Below are 20391 nucleotides of genomic sequence, written 5' to 3' on the forward strand. Positions count from 1 at the left end.
GTTAGATTGAACCATGGCTATCCAAAGCAAGTCATGCATGGCCAAAACAACCAAAATCAGAGCTAAAGCATGTTAAAACATGGAGAAAAACTTCATGAAGTTAAGCCAAAAGCATGCTAGAATGACATGTTAAAGCATGACGCATGTTAGGCTATTTCATGGAATTGCACTACAAGTGCATGGAGCATGCAAAGGGTGACCAAACCAAACCCTAACAAAGGTATGACATGGTAAAAAAAAGCCCAAGAACATACTGAAATGGACTCAACATAAGCTAGAATGACATGCTACTTCATGAAGCATACAAAGCTAGTGTGTGAGATTTACACTACAAGTGTATAAACCATGCAAGGGATGACCAAACCAAGCAAAAATAGTGGTAAGCCTCAGCAAAATAACCACAAGTACAAGCTAAGATATGGCCAACATAAGCTTAATAAACACGCTCAAATATGAGGCATATATGGCTAGTATTGAAAACACAAGGGGAGGGGATGACCCTCTCCTATTTGGGACCTCAAAACACCCTTCCGACGACTAAAATTCCTCTGAGTTTCAGTGGTGAGAAGGCCAAAACAAGGTGGTCCCAAAGGCTCACAAAGAAGGCACAAAAGCAAGGCCAAACAAGGCCTAAGAGGGGGGAAACAACCCCAAACACAAAAGTGACCTTAAACAAAGATCTTAAACACACAAAAACAGAACGTTTTGCAGTAAGAAGCTAAGGTAAAAACAGCATGCAAGAGGGTCCAAAAGCTTAAGCAAGAATGGGGGATTTAAGGGTTAAAGACTCACCCTTGAAGACCACCTTTACTACTGCAACTCCAGCACACTTTTTGAGCCAAAACCAGTCTGAGAACTTCAAGAACAACCTCAAGGGACCTCAGCTCCAAGGGTAAGGTGTTTGAGTGTTTGTTTATGTGTTAAAGTGAGACAAAATGACACTTTTATGCACAAAATAAGATCAAACAAGGAGATATAGATACAAAGCTATATATATCACTCCCACCTCTTTTTTCTGAACCTAGAGGAGGGAGGAGATGGTTCTCTCTTATAGAGAACCAAAAGCAAAGCTTCTTGGAGAAGTTAAGGTTCAAGACAATCCCTCCATACACGTGTATGGAGGATAGCTTCAGTGCCCTCCAGCTGTGCCAACTGGAGGAAAATATCTCCAAAAAGGTGGCAAAAAGCAGCCGACCACTTGAAGTGGTCGGCCAGCTACTTCAAGTGGTCGGCCGACCACCACAAGTGGTCTCCCAAGGCAACAAGTTGTCGGCCATGGTGGGAGATGATCAGCACACTGAAAACAAGCCAGGAGTGGGGTGGCCGACCAGAAAAGATGGCTCAAAGACCAAAGAGACCAGTTGTCAGATCAGAAAACTGGCTGGCGGGAAGAAAAGTGGTCTCCAGGGAGAAATACTAGTCTCCCACCCTTGTACCACCTTCCAAAAAAGGAAAACAAGGTTTGTACCGAAAACAAACCAAAACAGATGCAAGACGAAAGTTCGGGAGGCAAAGCGCGCAGTCGGGAGCCTGGAAAACTAGCTGACAAGCACCAAAAGTGGTTTATGATGACTAAAGTGGTCTCCCAAACCACAGTGGCCCTCTAGGCCAAGGAAAGAAGGTGTGGTTCAAAAACCATGCCAAACGGAGAACGTTAAGCGTTCCCAAGACAGGGCGCGTGGCCGAAGGCTCCGAAAATCGAAAACTAGTCTTCAAACAGGAAAAGTGGTCTACGACCGCAAAGAGATGGTCTACAAAACCTCTCCCTCCCTTAGGCAAGGAAAGCAAGGTATGGTCTGCAAACCGAGCCGAAGCACATAGAGTTCAGAGGCCCGGAGGCAAGGCTCTCAGCCAAAACTCTGAAACCTCGAAACGAGCACAACATGCACTATCACCGAGCGCTCAATCGATGACGTCTGAGTCTTAAGGTCGGTCAAAAATGGGGTGTCTACACCTACCCACCGGTCATTCCATCCCTTCTCAAGAGATCAATTTCACAAAATGTAGCTCAACATATATTACCAATATACATATTCCGAAATTTAACAAATTTCAAGTTTTTCCCAAATATGTTCAATGTTTATAATATATTTACATTTCCAAAACTCAAACAACATATACAATGCTCATATTAAACTTGCATTCTTGAAACGCATTCAACATTTACAATGCCTTCAAAATCCAAAACATGTACAATGTTGTTAAGGTTCATAAAGAAAACTAAAATTTCAACATACGCTCAAACATCAACAAATAAGTCTGGATATTTCTCTCGGGCTTCCAATTCACACTCCTAAGTTGCTTCCCCAACCTCATGATGTTTCCACAATACTTTGACCAAGGGAATTGTCTTGCCTCGCAAGACTTAGTCCTGCCTATCCAAGACTCACACCGGTCTCTCCTCATACGAGGCATCCTCGCCTACCTCTAAGTCGGTCCAATCCAACACATGCGATGGATCATGCTCGTACTTCTGAAGCATACTAATATGAAACACGTCATGCACTCCGAAAAGTTGCGGAGGCAATGCCAACTGGTATGCAACCTCCCCAATCCGCTCAAGGATCTCAAAAGGACCAATAAATCGAGGGGAAAACTTCCCACTCTTTCCAAACCTCATCAAACCCCGCCTAGGTGATATTTTCAAAAAGACATGATCACCCACCTCAAATGACAAAGGTCTCCTCTTACGGTCGGCATAACTATTTTGATGGCTCTGGGCTCTAACCAACCTCTTATGGATAAGTGCCACTTTCGCCGTCATTTTCCGAACCAACTCTGGTCCTAACAAAAGTGCATCACCCACCTCGGCCCAACACACAGGAGACCTATACGGTCTGCCATACAAGGCCTCAAATGGTGCCATGCCAATACTCGATTGGAAACTGTTATTGTAGGCAAACTCCATTAAGGGTAAGTGTCTCTCCCACGACCCCTTAAAGTCAAGGACACAGCCTCAAAGCATATCTTCTAGGATCTGAATAGTACGCTTGTACTGCCAGTCAGTTTGAGGATGGTAAGCTGTGCTAAAAGTCAATCTAGTGCCCAAGGCACTCTGCAAACTCTGCCATAACCGAGTAGTGAATCGCTGATCTCTATCTAAGACAATCATTACTGGGACCCCGTGTAACCTCACTATGTCCCGAATATACAAGTTAGCAAGGTAATCTATTGAATCTCTTACGCGCATAGGAATAAAATGCGCCGACTTAGTCAGTCGATCAACTACCACCCAAATGACATCACTACCCCTTTGAGTCCTCGGAAGACCCACCACAAAATCCATCGTGACATGCTCCCACTTCCACTCAGCTATAGGCAAGGGTTGTAACAAACCCGCTGGCCTCTGATGTTTGGCCTTCACTTGCTGACAAGGCATTTTGATACAAACACCGCCACATCCTTCTTCACACCCCTCCACCAAAAATGGCGACTCAGATCATGATACATCTTTGTGCCTCCCGGATGCACCACAAGGCCTGAATGGTGAAACTCTCGGAGTACTTCCTCTCGGCAAGACTCTGGCACAAACAAGCAGTCACGGTACCTTACACTCAAGTCGGGATGCACAATCAAACCCTTCTCTACCTTCTCGCTAGAGATCTTCTCCCGGAGGGATTCTACCTCAAAGTCACCCTTTTGTGCCTCTAACACTCGGTTCACAAGTGTAGGTTGTGCAACTACATAAAACAAGGTTGTAGACTCAGCAAACTCGACAGACTCACCCAGATGCAAGTCAAATTCACCAAGGGCACCCAACATCTCCCATTCCCGAATAGCAATACAAGCTACACTACTGATGGATTTCTTACTTAGGGCATCAGCCACAACATTGGCCTTTCTCGAATGATAATGTAACTCGAAGTCATAATCTTCTATGAACTCCATCCACTTTCTCTACCTCAAATTCAAGTCCTTCTGTGTAAATAGATACTTCAGACTTTCATGATCAGAAAACACCTCAAATCTCTCGCTATATAGATAGTGCCTCCAAATCTTCAAGGCAAAGATCACGGCTGCCGACTCTAAATCATGAGTAGGGTAATTCCTTTTGTGTGTTTTCAACTGCCGTGAGCCATGGGCTACTACTTTCCCTTCTTGCATCAATACACAGCCCAATCCCTCCTGTGAGGCATGACAGTACACTGAATAAACGAAACCCCTCTTCGGAATAATCAAGACTGGAGCGGTGGTAAGTCCAACTTTAGGTTCTTGGAACGACTTTTCACAAGTCTCACACACAAATTTGACCCCCTTTCGCGTCAATCTAGTCCAAGGTGAAGCTAGTCTGGAGAAATCTTTTATAAACCGATGGTAATACCCGGCCAATCCCAGAAAACTACGGATCTCAAAGGCATTGTTAGGCTGTGCCCAATCTTGCACTGCCTCAATTTTGGATGAATCTACAGTCACCGCTTCCCCGGATACTACATGGCTTAAGGACTTAACCTCTTTCAGCCAAAACTCACACTTCCCGAACTTAGCATATAGCTTATGGACTCTAAGCAACTCAAGCACCAGTCGTAGGTGTTCATCGTGCTCCTCCTCGGAGGGTGAGTAAATCAGAATGTCATCCACAAAGACGACCATAAAGCGATCTAAGAACTCCCGGAAGATCTAGTTCATCAAGTCCATAAACACAGTTGGTGCATTGGTTAGCCCAAAAGGCATCCCCAGAAACTCATAATGGCCATACCGCGTACGGAATGCCGTCTTCGGGATATCCTCCTCCCTTACCCTCAATTGATGGTAACCCGATCTCAAGTCTATCTTAGAGAAACTACAGAATCCTTTCAACCGGTCAAACATATCATCTATACGAGGCATAGGGTATTTGTTCTTGACTGTAACCTGGTTCAACTTTCGATAGTCAATAGTCTCAATGCCCCATCTTTCTTCTTAGCAAAGAGGGCCGGTGCTCCCCAAGGCGAAGTACTAGGGTGAATAAAATCCTTATCTAGTAATTTCTAGAGTTGAATCTTCAACTCACTCAACTCAGCTGGTGCTAAAATGATACGGTGCCATGGATATCAGTGCCATGCTAGGCACTAGATCAATAGAGAACTCAATCCCTCGGTGAGGTGGTAAACTAGTAAGGTCCTCGGGAAAGACATTCGAATATTCACAAACCACCCTCGGCAACTCAACCCGGGCCTCATCACACTTACTACTCATAAAGCTAGCAAGAAAATAACTAAGTTCACTCCGCCCACGTGAATCATATACCGGCGATAAGACTCTATCCACCTAGTCCCCCAAGAAAGAAAAGCAATAATTGCTCAAGGTACATACAGTAACCCTCTGACGGTAGCAATCTATAGCAGCCCGGTATGACGATAACTCGTCCATACCCAAAATAACATCAAACCAGACATATCCATCAATACAAAGGAAAAAAGAAGCCGACGATCAGCGACCTCTATATCACAGCTCCGACACCCCTGTTTCAGAACCATCTCACCCCTAATAGGTGATACAACACAAATAGGAGATGCTAACTGCGCCAACTCCAATCCCAAAACTGATGCAAATGCAGAAGATATAAAAGAGTGGGATGCACCCGTATCAATTAACACACTAGCAACAGAATTGCAAAACAGAAAGGTACCTCTCACCACTGATGGAGCAGGTACAAGATCTGGCACTGTAATAGCATACACAGACCCCGTAGGCCTCTGATCAACCTGCTCACCCCTCGAAGCGTAAGACTTCTGCACTGACTGAGCCGATGAGGCTCCCTGATTGGCCCCCGAGGCCTGTGCTGACTGCGTTGGCTGGTGACTCTGTGTCTGCCTCGAACCAGAGCACCAGATGTGCCACTCAACTATGGGTAAAACCTCCTCAGGTGCCCCGCCTTCCCACATTAATAACAAGTGAGCGGCTGGCCACTACCCTGACTCTGGCCCTGAGAACAGGCCGAAGATTATACTGCTCGTTGCCCTCCTCCCCTTTGTGGGCAAGCTGGAGACTTGTGGCCTAACTGACCACATTTGTAACAGGTGATGTCTCCCTAACCGCCACTCCCAGAACCTAAACTCGGTACTGGAAAGGTAGATCTGAAATGTGCTCCCTGGGACTACTGAGGGTTAGAACCCCTTTGCCTCTTACTGTCCCCCTGACCATCCTGACTCCTCCTAGAGCCCCGCATTCCCTCCTTATCTGCGTGCATAATAGTCTCGAGATGGGCTGCAGCCTCCACAAGGCACCCGTACCTCCTAATCATGGATCCGGCCACTCGAAACATGAGTCTGATCCTCAATCTCTTCTCGAACTCCAGACAACGGCGTTTTTCAGTTGCCACTAACTCCAGTGCAAACCTACACAAGCTAGTAAAGGTGGCCTCAATCTCAACCATTGGTGTATTCAACTGCACCAACTTGGAGAACTGATCCCTTAACTTGTCCCTCACCGTAGCAGGTAAGTACTTGTCCTGGAAAGCTTCAACAAAGGCCTCCCAAGTCCTTCCAATGCATCCCCTCGCATACTTCCACCACTGACCTGCGTCTCTCTTCAGCTGGAGGGACGCCAAGGTCACTCTCAAACCTTCGTCTTTGATGTCAAGCATCTCAAATGTCTTCATCATCTGTTCCAACCGCTCGTCAGCCTTTAGTGGCTCCTTAGGATCTCCTAAAAAGCTGTCTGGATTCGACCGGAAAAACTCCATTTTCATAAAAGAAGGCCCTGCTTCAACTACATGGGCCTGGACTTGATTCTCAGCCCTGAGAATGTCCATAGATTCCCTCAATGCTCCGCCCATTTCACGGGCTAAGGCACCCATGGCCTGTTGACCTACTGGCTCGGCCACGTTGGCCTGACCCACTCCTTCCTCCTGCGCCAAAACCACATCCGGTATAGGCATCTCATGCCTCCTAGGCCTACCATGCCTACCAGCACGACCTCGTCCTGACATCCTAATAAAGGTAACAAAGAGGTTAGCACATTTACAAATGTGCTGAAGCTATCTCACACACGTCCTAATACAATGGACAACTGTAATTCACCCCATGTAAGCACATAATCACATAAACACATACGAATTTTGCCTCCGGATAATGACAGTCCCATGGCGTTGCTAGAGTTCCAGTTAGAAACGGCAGTGATCAAGTGCCTTTCCAATGGGACTCCTAGGAACCCATAGACCCGATCAACATCCTATAAACTAAATCCCATACCCATATAATCACATAAGCACGTTATCACATAAGTACATAACATCATACCTAAGTCTCTAATAAGCTAGACAAACCCAATGTGGTACTAACCACTTCCCACGAACCCAAAGTATTCAAACCCGGTACACTCTGATACCAAGTTGTCACACCCTCAAAAGAAATAATATAAACAACCATTCATAAGATCCATAGACATAATAGAAATCTTATATTTTCATTCATCAGAGTCTTCTTTACAAAAGATATCACATGCATTACATTTTCATAAATGTTTATCTTTGAACTATAGCATGTGATTCTAACTGATAACAACAAAATAAATGCCCTACGGGCTTACATCTTTCCAAGACATAACTTGGTTACAACAAAAGTAAGAGTCATAAACTTTTTACAATTAAAGCCCTCGGCTCAGAAGAAAACATATAAACACAAAGCAAAATAATAAAAGTAGAGCCTCCAGCCCCTAAGCCTCCCAAGCCATGTCCTTGGATGCGGCATGTCACATGTACCTGAAAATGGTTTCTCGAGTAAGGTGAGCCAAAGCATAGTAGAGATATGCTAAACAATATATGCAAATTAACTAAGATATCAGCATCAGATAAATGTTCGATACTTGTAAACCAACTTACACCCCTTTCCATAACTAGTCAATATCGACATCTATATTTCAATCCGTTTTTGTTCATTTATCCAACTCAATTCATTAATATAGTTCATTGTAATTTAAAACAATTCGAAACGAGACTACAACTCATTTATCAACACTTCATTAACAACCATTATTCAACACTTCCATTTTCTTGCCATTTTATGGAATCACATCCGAGGGAACCGGCACCCAAATACATATAAGATTTTGGGACTTTCACCCTGGACACTCCGACCAACTTAATTATCAATGGAGTCCATCCCCTATCTCCTCCCAAACAATGGAGTACATCCCTATTTTCCTCCCAAATATTGATACATATAGAATGTATTTAAAAATGTGTCATATACAATGACTACCAAATTCACACATTCAACAATTTAATTAGCCGTCATATTCAATGACATAATTCATATGGTTAGCTTCAATTTACCTAGTCCTCATGCAGTTTCTACAATAATCATAGCTATCCTCCATCGATAGCCCAAAATAGATATTTTCTAAACAGATAAACAAATCTATCAAACAGATAATTTTCCAAATTTTCCATAGGTGAGTGATTTATCAAATCCAACTGCACCTTCCATTTATAAATCATTCCAATTTAATATTTCTCGAATTAATTTCAATATTCATTCAAAGTAATTATTCAACCCAAGCTAGGGCAAATTTCCCTTATTCCAAAATACTAACCCATATGTCTAAGTTTCGTCATTTCAACATTAGAGAGCATCATACACAAACCCCATGGTTATTTTGTAAATCAACATGAAAACCCCTCTTTTAGTTTACAACCCCAAACCTTAACTTTACTCAAAACACTCCCAAATCCCTCCATATATTCAAAATGACAAATACCTAGGTTAAACAACATAACAAGGTGTAGAATATCCCTACCTCAAAGCTCGGAGACCAAAGGAGATGATGAAGATCTTCAAGAATGCCCCAAATTCGATTTTGCTCGGATCAAAGAAAAGCCCTTGAGATGCTCCAACACTTTAACAAAGGGACTAGGGTTGAGAGATACATAGATCTAGGGTTATTTGTAGAGAGAGAGGGTGCCGATCTAGGGTTTTGACTGAAAGAGATACCAAATAGTGATGCAGAAAAGCTCTGCTGCAAACTGATATACGCAGTCCTCGCTCGAGCGACCAGACACAATGGTGACCTCACTCGACCGCAAAAAGCGTCGTTCGAGCATAGAATGCAAAGCTTCAGGTCTGCCATAGATGCAGACGCACGCTCAAGCACAAGAAGTCTCGCTGAAGCGAAGAAACAATTCCACAAGGCTCGCTCGAGCGCAAGAAGCCTCGCTCGAGCGAAGAACATACATCTTCCTAGAAAGCTGCCTTTGGGAAGGAAACCTGGAGACCTTCAATTCTCGCTCGAGAGCAAGAAACCTCGCTCGAGCAAAGAGGCAAGTTACACAAGGCTCACTCAAGCACAAGAAGCTTCGCTCTAGCGAAGAGGCCAAAATCTGGGCAACAACCATTTGAACCAACTAACAACCAACCTATTCCAAACTCGCCCAACAAGTCCCAAAACTCAAATTCAAAGAGTTAAGGAAGGAAACAAGACGTAGACAACAACATACAATCACGGAACCCGAGTTCGGAACATAATAAAGGTCGGGGTAAAATCAGGATCGCTATAATTTTACTATTTACATCAATTTTGACGGTCATATTTTTTTCATTTAAGAATTTCATAGTTAATATAGATCTTATTTGATAGATCTTGATGAGAGAATTTTAAAAATACTAATTTATTAAAAAATGACATTTAGATCAAAAGTTATATTATTTTAGAATTAAATATTTTAGTAATAGTGGTATATATTGGACTTTTCAAGAAAATTATTTTGTACTTATCCTTAATGAACTAAATTTTTATTATAAAGGGATTTTTATCAAATTCACCATTTTAATTTTATCAATTTTGTTGTCACATTCATTTGCAAGGGTGCTAAGTGTAATTAACCCAATCTCTCAACGTGCAGAGATACGATACTTTTGTTAAATCTAGGTTTTAGGGTTCAGTGAATCTAGTAATCGATTCACCCAAAAAAAATCTAGTAATCACATCTCTTCTCCCGTTGACAAACGTGGGACTTTGGAAGGCCTGTTGGAAATGTTAAAGCCCGACTTCGAGCATCAGAGGATAGTTTAATCAACTCTTCTTCTTCTTTTTCCACACTTTTTCATTCTGACCGAGCATCAGAGGTCAGTTGAATCAACTCTTCTTCTTCTTCTTTTTACACACTTTTTCATTCTACAAGACTTTGTTGGGATGTGCTATATAAGTGCATTTTTTGACTTTTGGCTAAAAAAGTAGGAAGAAAAAGATGCAAGTTTGGGATAACTTTTTGACTTTTTATAAAAAAAAAAAAATTGTGTAATAAAATATTGTAGATGCATAGTACACTGACCAAATTGTTGACTTTTGGGGTGTGCATGAATTTTTTTTATTTTTATTTTAATGGGAATTCGTGGCTTGGGATGTGCCATGTCTTGTCATTTTGCTAAATGTACGTGCCAAGTACACTGACTGAACCTGTCAGATATAAAAAAATAAAAAATAGCTTCCTCACACGCTTATAGTATGGATTTTTTAAAATTTTTTTAATAATCTTTTAACTTTTGTAGTAGATCTCAGACAAAGCACTTATTATATAATAAATCCCTTAATAGGACTTATACGTAAGTTCAAAAAAAATATTTTTTTATTTTCATTTGAAAAAAGTGAAAAGATAAACTTCCGACGTGCGAAAATTGTGTACTATCGGTTTTTATTTCATGAAGCTAGAGCCAGTGCTGGACCTGGGTGGTTCTCACCTTTATTTTTTGGTAAATTACATCATTTTCTTTATAATTTAGAAAAAATTTCCTTGAGGTCTCAAAATTTTAATTGAAAAATTTAGCCAAAACCTTTCGATTGAACCCTTATTTAGTAAAAATAAAAGTCCAATTTATTTTGTTTCATAAACTCTCTATGGAAAATGCGCATAATTGAATAAAGACAAAATACAATATCATTAAGTAAGATATCTTTTTTTTTCCCCTTGGACAATATTGTCATAATAACATGTTTGTGTGAACACATATTACTGTCAAATAGAGTAACATTTTACTATTTACATCAATTTTGCCGGTAATATTTTTTTTATTTAAGAATTTCAAAGTTAATATAGATCTTATTTGATAGATCTTAATGAGAGGATTTTAGAAATACTAATTTTATTAAAAACCGACATTTAGATCAAAAGTTATATTATTTTAAAGTTTAATATTTTAGTAATTGTGGTATGTGTTGGACTTTTGAATAAACATATTTTGTACTTATCCTTAGCGTATTAAAGCTTTATTATAAAGGGATTTTTATCAAATCCACTATTTTAATTTTAGCAATTTTGTTGTCACTTTCATTTGCAAAGGTGCTGAGTGTAATTAATCCAATCTCTTAACATGCAGAGATACAGTCAATCTAGTAATCGAATCACCCAAAAAAAATCTAGTAATCAAATCTCTTCTCCCTTTGACAAACGTAGGACTTTGGAAGCCCATTTGAAAATTTTAAACCCCAACTTCGAGCGTCAGAGGTCCATTTAATCAACTCTTCTTCTTCTTTTTACACACTTTTTCATTCCGATCGAGCATCGGAGGTCAGTTTAATCGACTCTTCTTCTTCTTCTTTTTTATACACTTTTTCATTTCTTTTTACACACTTTTTCATTCTACAAGACTTTGTTTTGATATGCTATATAAGTGCATTTTTTGACTTTTGGCTAAAAAGTAGAGAGAAAAAAAATGTATGTTTGGGATAACTTTTTGACTTTTTATAAAATAAAAAAAAAAAATTGTGTAATAAAATAATATAGATGCACAGCACACTGACCAAATTGTTGACTTTTGGGGTGTACATGAATTTTTTTTATTTCTATTTTAATGGGAATTCGTGGCTTGGGATGTGCCATGTCTTGTCATTTTGCTAAATGTATGTGCAAAGTACACTGACTGAACTTGTCAAATATAAAAAATAAAAAATAGCTGCCCCACACACTTATAGTGTGGAATTTTTTTAATTTTTTTAATAATTTTTTAACTTTTGTAGTAGATCTCGGACAAGCACTTATTAGATATTAAATCCCTTAATAGGACTTATACGTAAGTTCAAAAATATATATATACATATATATATATATTCATTTTCATTTGAGAAAATGAAAATATAAACTTCCGATGTGCGAAAAATGTGTACTATCGGTTTTTCTTTCATGAAGCTAGAGCTAGTGGTGGATCTAGGCGGTTCTCACCTTTGTTTTTTGGTAAATTACATCATTATCTTTTTACTTTTAGAAAAAATTTCATTGAGGTCTCAAAATATTAATTGAAAAATTTTGCAAAAACCTTTCTATTGAACCCTTATTTACTAAAAATAAAAGTCCAATTTATTTTGTTTCTTAAACTCTCTACGGAAAATGCGCATAATTGAGTAAAGAAAAAATACAATATCATTAAGTAAAATATATTTTTTTTTCCTTGCACAATATTGCCATAATAACATGTTTCTGTGAACACATATTCCTGTCAATTTTGACTGTAATATTTTTTTGTATTTAAGAATTTCATAGTTAATATAGATCTTATTTGATAGATCTTGATGAGAGGATTTTGGAATACTAATTTTATTAAAAGCCGACATTTAGATCAAAAGTTACATTATTTTAAAGTTTAATATTTTAGTAATAGTGGTATATGTTAGACTTTTCAAGAAAAATATTTTGTAGTTATCCTTAATGTATTAAAGTTTCATTATAAAGGGATTTTGATCAAATACACTATTTTAATTTTGTCAGTTTTGTTGTCACTTTCATTTGCAATGGTGCTAAGTGTAATTAACCCAATCGCTCAACGTGCAGAGATACGATACTTATGTTAAATCTAGGTTTTAGGGTTGAGTGAATCTAGTAATCGATTCACCCAAAAAAAACCTAGTAATCAAATCTCTTCTCCCTTTGACAAATGTGGGACTTTGGAAGGCCATTTGAAAATGTTAAACCTCGACTTCGAGCATTAGAGGTCAATTTAACCAGCTCTTCTTCTTCTTTTTACACACTTTTTCATTCCGATCGAACATCAGAGGTCAGTTTAATCAACTCTTCTTCTTCTTCTTTTTAAGCACTTTTTCATTTCTTTTTACACACTTTTCCATTCTACAAGACTTTGTTGGGATGTCCTATATAACTGCATTTTTTGACTTTTGGCTATAAAAGTAGAGAGAAAAATATGTATGTTTGGAATAAATTTTTGACGTTTTATAAAAAAAAATTGTGTAATAAAATATTATAGATGCACGGTACACTGACCAAATTGTTGACTTTTGGGGTGTGCATGAATTTTTTTTTTATTTTTATTTAATGGGAAATTGTGGCTTGGAATGTGCCATATTTTGCTAAATGTATGTGCAAAGTACACTGACTGAACCTGTCAGGTATAAAATGTAAAAAATAGGTTCCCCACATGCTTATAGTATGGATTTTTTGTTTTTAAAGTTTTTTGGCAGATCACAGACAAGCACATATTAGATAATAAATCCCCTAATAGGACTTATGCGTAAGTTCAAAAAAAAATTTATTTATATTTTCATTTTAAAAAATGAAAAGATAAACTTCTGATGTTCGGAAATTGTGTACTATCGATTTTTATTTCATGAAGCTAGAGCTAGTGGCGGATCTGGGCAGTTCTCACCTTTATTTTTTGGTAAATTACATCATTATCATTTTAATTTTACAAAAAATTTCCTCCGGGTCTCAAAATTTTAATTGAAAATTTTCGTCAAAACCTTTCTATTGAACCCTTATTTAGTAAAAATAACAGTCCAATTTATTTTGTTTCATAAACTCTCTAAGGAAAATGCGCATAATCGAGTAAAGACAAAATACAATATCATGGAGTAAAATATCTTTTTTTTTTCCTTGGACAATATTGCCATAATAACATGTTTGTGTGAACACATATTACTGTCAAATAGAGTTACATTTTACTGTTTACATCAATTTTGATGGTAATATTTTTTTCATTTAAGATTTCCATAGTTAATATAGATCGTATTTGATGGATCTTGATGAGAGGATTTTAGAAATACTAAATTTATTAAAAACCGACATTTAGTTCAAAAGTTATATTATTTTAAAGTTTAATATTTTAGTAATAGTGGTATATGTTAGACTTTTCAAGAAAAATATTTTTTACTTATCCTTGATGTATTAAAGTTTTATTATAAAGGGATTTTTATCAAATCCATAATTTTAATTTTATCAATTTTGTTGTCACTTTCATTTGCAAGGGTGCTAAGTGTAATTAGCACAATCTCTCAACATGCAGAGATACGATACTTATATTAAATCTTGGTTTTAGGTTTCAGTGAATCTAGTAATCGATTCACCCAAAAAAAATCTAGTAATCAAATCTCTTCTCCCTTTGACAAATGTGGGACTTTGGAAGGCCATTTGAAAATGTTAAACCCCAACTTCGAGCATCAAATGTCAGTTTATTCTACTCTTCTTCTTCTTCTTCTTCTTCTTCTTCTTCTTCTTCTTCTTCTTTTTTCACACTTTTTCATTCTACAAGACTTTGTTGGGATGTGCTATATAAGTGCATTTTTTAACTTTTGGCTAAAAAAGTAGGAAGAAAAAGATGTAAGTTTGGGATAACTTTTTGACTTTTTATAAAAAAAAATTGTGTAATAAAATATTGTACATGCACAGTAAACTGACCAAATTGTTGACTTTTGAGGTGTGCATGATTTTTTTTTTTTATTTTAATTTGAAATCGTGGCTTGGGATGTGCCATGTCTTCTCATTTTGCTAAATGTTTGTGCAAAGTAAACTGATTGAACCTGTCAGATATAAAAAAATAAAAAATAGCTTCCTCACACGCTTATAGTATGGATTTTTTAAATTTTTTTAATAATTTTTTAACTTTTGTAGTAGATCTCAGACAAACACTTATTAGATAATAAATCCCTTAATAGGACTTACACGTAAGTTCAAAAAAAAAATTATTTTTATTTTCATTTGAAAAAATGGAAAGATAAACTTCCGATCTACAGAAATTGGGTACTATCGTTTTTTATTTCATGAAGCTAGAGCTAGAGGCGGATCTGGGCGGTGCTGACCTTTATTTTTTGGTAAATTACATCATTATCTTTTTAATTTTAGAAAAAAATTCTTTGAGGTCTCAAAATTTTGATTGAAAATTTAGCCAAAACATTTCTATTGAACCCTTATTTAGTAAAAATAACAATCCAATTTATTTTGTTTCATAAACTCTCTAAAGAAAATGCGCATAATTGAGTAAAGACAAAATACAATATCATTAAGTAAAATGTCTTCTTCTTCTTGTTCCTTTGACAATACTGCCATAATAACATGTTTCTGTGAACACATATTACTGTCAAATAGAGTAGCATTCGGTAATATTTTTTTTATTTAAGAATTTCATTGTTGATATAGATCTTATTTGATAGATCTTGATAAGAGGATTGTAGAAATACTAATTTTATTAAAAACCAACATTTAGATCAAAAGATATATTATTTTAAAGTTTAATATTTTTGTAATAGTGGTATATGTTGGACTTTTCAAGAAAAATATTTTGTACTTATCCTTAATGTATTAAACTTTTATTATAAAGGGATTTTGATCAAATCCACTGTTCTAATTTTTTCAATTTTGTTGTCACTTTCATGTGCAAGGTTGCTAAGTGTAATTAACCCAATCTCTCAACATGCAGAGATATGATACTTATGTTAAATCTCGGTTTTAGGGTTCAGTGAATCTAGTAATTGATTCACCCAAAAAAAATCTAGTGATCAAATTTCTTCTCCCTTTGAAAAACGTGGGACTTTGAAAGGCCATTTGAAAATGTTAAACCCTGACTTCGAGCATTAGAGGTCAGTTTAATCAACCTTTTTGCTTCTTTTTACGCACTCTTTCATTCCGGTCGAGCATCAGATGTCAGTTTAATCAACCCTTCTTCTTCTTCTTCTTCTTCTTCTTTTTACCTACTTTTTCATTTCTTTTTACACACTTTTTCATTACAAGACTTTGTTGGGATGTGCTATATAAGTGCAGTTTTTGACTTTTGGCTAAAAAAGTAGTGAGAAAAAGATGTATGTTTGGGATAACTTTTTGACTTTTTATAAAAAAAAAAAAAAAAAAAAAAAAAAAAAAAAAAAGTAATAAAATATTATAGATGCACAGTGCACTGGCTAAATTGTTGACTTTTGGGGTGTGCATGAATTTTTTTTTTATTTTTTATTTTAATGGGAATTCGTGGCTTGGGATGTGTCATGTCTTCTCATTTTGTTAAATGTATGTGCAAAGTACACTGACTGAACCTGTTAGATATAAAAAAAAAAAATTAAAAAAAAGCTTCCCCACAAGCTTATAGTATGGATTTTTTAAAATTTTTTTATAATTTTTTAACTTTTGTAGTAGATCTCAGACAAGCACTTATTAGATAATAAATCCCTTAATAGTGGTGGATCTGGGCAGTTTTCACATTTATTTTTTGGTAAATTACATCATTATCTTTTTAATTTTCGAAAATTTTTTCTTGAGGTCTCAAAATTTTAATTGAAAATTTTAGTCAAAAACCTTCTATTGAACCCTTATTTAGTAAAAATAACAGTCCAATTTATTGTGCTTCATAAACTTTCTAAGGAAAATGCGCATAATTGAGTAAAGGCAAAATACAATATCATTAAGTAAAATATCTTTTTTTTTTCCTTGGACAATATTGCCATAATAACATGTTTCTGCGAACACATATTACTGTCAAATAGAGTTAAATTCACTACAAAAATTTCAGGTTTTTGCGACGGCAAAATGTTGTCGCTAATACTCCTAATGCCATCTCAAAAAACTTTTAGCGATGGCAAATGACTTTTTGCAACGGCATAGGAGGGGTCACAACAGAGGGCGTTGCAAAAACGTTTGCCATCGCCTTTTTTTTGCGACGGCATTTTACTATCACTTATAATATGTAAAAAAATAGAGACCTTTTGCAACGGCACTGTTTTACCATCGCTAAAAGTTTTATTTGAGACAGCAAAAAATGCTGTCGCAAATTGCTTTTTTTTTTTTTTTTTTTTGCAACGGCATGATCACTGTCGCCAATGGTTCTAATGTTTTTTTGTGACGGTGTGGTGCCGTTGCAAAATATATATATATATATATATATTAAAATTACCCATTTTTTGCGACGGTGTGGTGTCATCGCCCAAAAAAAAAAATCTAGAAGAAAATTATTAAAAATATTAAACTTACCTGTATCAAATGAAAAACAATTGAAAAAGAAACCAATAATTGCATAATAATATAAAAATTCCTATATAGAAATAACAATTTATCCATAATAAAAATATTATTGCATTCATAACTACACATCAACAAAATTACCCCACTACATAATGTTCCATAATACATGTAATGATTAAATACATAATGTTTAAATACATAATGTTGTTCATAATTCAAAATAACATAAACCAAAATTAAAAGTTTTCCTTATAATTCTCTGTGGGTAACAAAAACAAAAGTTAGTCGCATTCTTCATAGGCATGCATTCCACAAGAAGCAAATTCCTACTCGGGAAATATTTGAAAACAAAAAATAAAAATAATTAATGGCAATGTAATTATGTGTTAATATGTTAATTACAAAAAAAAAGAACATAAAAATTTAACTATTATACAATTACAAAGATAATTAAGTAAATAATTTTGCCTACACATCTGGCTCTAACTCCCAAACCGAGAACCCGATTCAAGTCTTGTCTTCTCCGACAAGTCTCTTGTGCCTAGACGGTCATGTGTGCCAAGTTTTGTGTTAATCCGAAGACGTTTGGTGATTATGGAGCGTCAACATGTCGAATTCTAAATTTCTTAAGGAACTAAATTGCTTAGAGTGAAATCCGGCTCTAACTCTCAAACCGGGAACCCAATTTGAGTCCTGTCTTCTCCCACAAGTCTATCGTGCCTAGGCGGTCGTGTGTGCCATATTTTGTGCTAATTCGATGCCATTTGGTGATTTTGGGGTGTCAACACCTCGAATTCTAAGTTTCTTAAGGAACTAGTTTGCCTAGAGTGAAATCTGGCTCTAACTCCCAAACCGGGAACCCGATTCGAGTCCCGTCTTCTCCCACAAGTCTCTCATGCCTAGGCGGTCATGTGTGCCAATTTTTGTGCTAATCTGACGCTGTTTGGTGATTTTGGGGCGTCACCTTGGAGGGGGCAGGGAATGCCTTGTGAGGGATCCCCACACATCACCGGCCGTGGCTAGAGGCCACCGGCTGGTGTTTTGTTGGCATCGGCAATGTATATTGCCGGTCGGCATTCTTTGTTGCCGGTCGGCACTCCATTTTGTCAAAATGGCAATTTTGAGCAGCCGACTACTGTTCATCTACTTTATGTAGATATTTTGTGCCAGCTGTGATAGCTGGCACCAACTCTGCTTCCCTCCATACACGTGTATGGAGGGATCTCCCTCTAAGCAAGCTTGTTGAATAAGCTTTGCAAGAGGGACTCCTATAAGAGGAGGAGCCTTCTCCTTGTTCTAGGATAGAGACTTTGAAGGAAAAACCAGAGCTTAGACATATAGATACACCCTATCTCTATATTTCCCTCTCTCCCCCCCTTTGTGTGTGTTTCTTGGCCTAAAAGTGTAATTTTACCTTACTTTTGCACCAATACACACACTATTACACCTTGCTCCGAGATTGAGGACTTTGAGGGTTGATTCTTGAGTTTTTGGGCTGTTTTTGATCAAAAGAAGGGGGCTGCCTTGGCTGTTCTTGGAGTGTGCTTCAAGGGTGAGCATCTTGCTTTAGTTTCCCCAAACTTGCACTAGTATTTTACCTATCTTGCTTGCTGATTTAGTTTTTGGGCATAACATAAAAAAAGCTTGTATTTTCATGCTTAAGGACTTTCATTAAGGGTCCTTTGTGGTTTGAGTTTAAACTCACCCTCTTAGGCCTTATTTGGCCCTTTTGTTGCCTTTTTGGTAAGGCTTTGTTTGCTTAAGTGTTTTGGTCTTCTCACCACTGAAAACCAGTGGATTTTCAGTGGTGAGGAAGGTGGTTTGAAGTCTTGCATAGGGAAGGGACACCCCTCTCCCTTCATTGTCTTGTTTCCTTGCCTTTTGGCCTAAAAGGGTAACATGCATGCTTGATCATTTTTGGCCCCATTTCAGAAGTTTTTCGCGGGTTTTGGGTCATGTGTGATCTCTATTTTTGGCCGGATTTGTACCCATTTGCATGCTTAATATACTTGCTTTACATTCCTCCATTTGGCCTAGAATTGTATCTTGTGTTTAGGCCATGATTCTTGCATGTGTTGGCTTGGTTCCATGAAGATGTTGGTATTATTTTACCATGTTTAAAGTCTGTTGGCCCTTCATTTCAGTCATGCTTTCATGGTTTGATGTCATCCCTTTGTGTTTTGGCTTGTAAGCTTTGAGCATATTGACCTCTAGGATGCATAGCTTTGACCATCCTCATGATTTGCCATCATTTAGGGTCACATCTCAGTCCATGAATCATGTTTACATGTGTGCATGTGTGACCTCTTGCATGCCTTGAGGGTGTCCCCTTTTATGCCTAGGAATGAGCTTCGGTGCATATGCCTCTTTGGAGCCACTTTAGCTGCCATATTAGGAGGTTTTGGAGTCCCTTTTTGCATGTTAAATTTCTGTTTTGGCTTGTCCAAGTCATGCCATGAGTGGTCATGTTGGTGGGTGTGAAGTGCCTCCTTTTTGTGCCTTAACCTTAGGACCTTTGGTTTGTTTGTTGGCATGAGCATTGGTCCACCTTTTGGACACTTTTGGCCACTGTTTTGAGGTGGGTGAAGGTCTGCCCCTTTACCATTTTGAGCCACCATTGCATGCTTTGTTCATGTTTGTTGCATGGTTGCTGCATTGGGTGTTGTAGCATGATGATTCCATTGCTTAAATTGTCCATATTTGATGCCTAAACATTGCATGCTTGCCATACTAGTTGCATAACCCCTGGCATGCCTTGCATCTTGTTATCATGTTGCATTTTGAACAATGTTTGCATGACATGCATTACATTACTTGGTTTGGGGTGTCAAACCAAGCGCGAGGGTTAAGGGGCATTCATACTATAAGTGATGTAACGTGCCTTAACTCTCGGTCACCGGGGCCTTTTGACTTCGACATGATAAGGCCTTGGTCCTCATTTGTGTGATTGCATGCATTTTTACATCAAATGGCAAGCTTGATCTCTTGGGTTATCATGCACCATTGACGGCTCAAGTATCGAGGGCCATGCTTTCCTGAGTTCAAAGCATGATGGGAGGCATGACCATGCTCACATGTGCCTGAAATCCCATGCCATATACTGTCTGTTCTCTGTTGCTGTCAAAACTGTCTTCTGCAGGAAGTTTCTGCCGACCGGCAGAATTCAGTGCCGGCCGGCAATCTTTGAACGGCCGATAAATCCAGGAACAGCCGGTGGGAATTATGCACTGCCGGTGGGAATTTCCCCT

At 37.8% G+C, this 20391-nt stretch overlaps 1 protein-coding gene across 1 annotated transcript in view; it reads right to left on the minus strand.

Annotated features, from left to right (window-relative positions):
• LOC145800322 (uncharacterized) overlaps positions 1-6664 on the minus strand; it is a 49876-nt gene extending 43212 nt beyond the window's left edge. Inside the window, exon 1 of the mRNA XM_082889978.1 lies at positions 6213-6664. Within this exon, the coding sequence (XP_082746104.1) occupies positions 6213-6664 (452 nt within the window). The remainder of the gene's footprint in view (positions 1-6212) is intronic.
• Positions 6665-20391: the final 13727 nt, after the last annotated feature.

Source organism: Camellia sinensis, chromosome 10, assembly GCF_055761805.1.
Source record: "Camellia sinensis isolate YWXY chromosome 10, ASM5576180v1, whole genome shotgun sequence".
Taxonomy (NCBI): domain Eukaryota; kingdom Viridiplantae; phylum Streptophyta; class Magnoliopsida; order Ericales; family Theaceae; genus Camellia; species Camellia sinensis.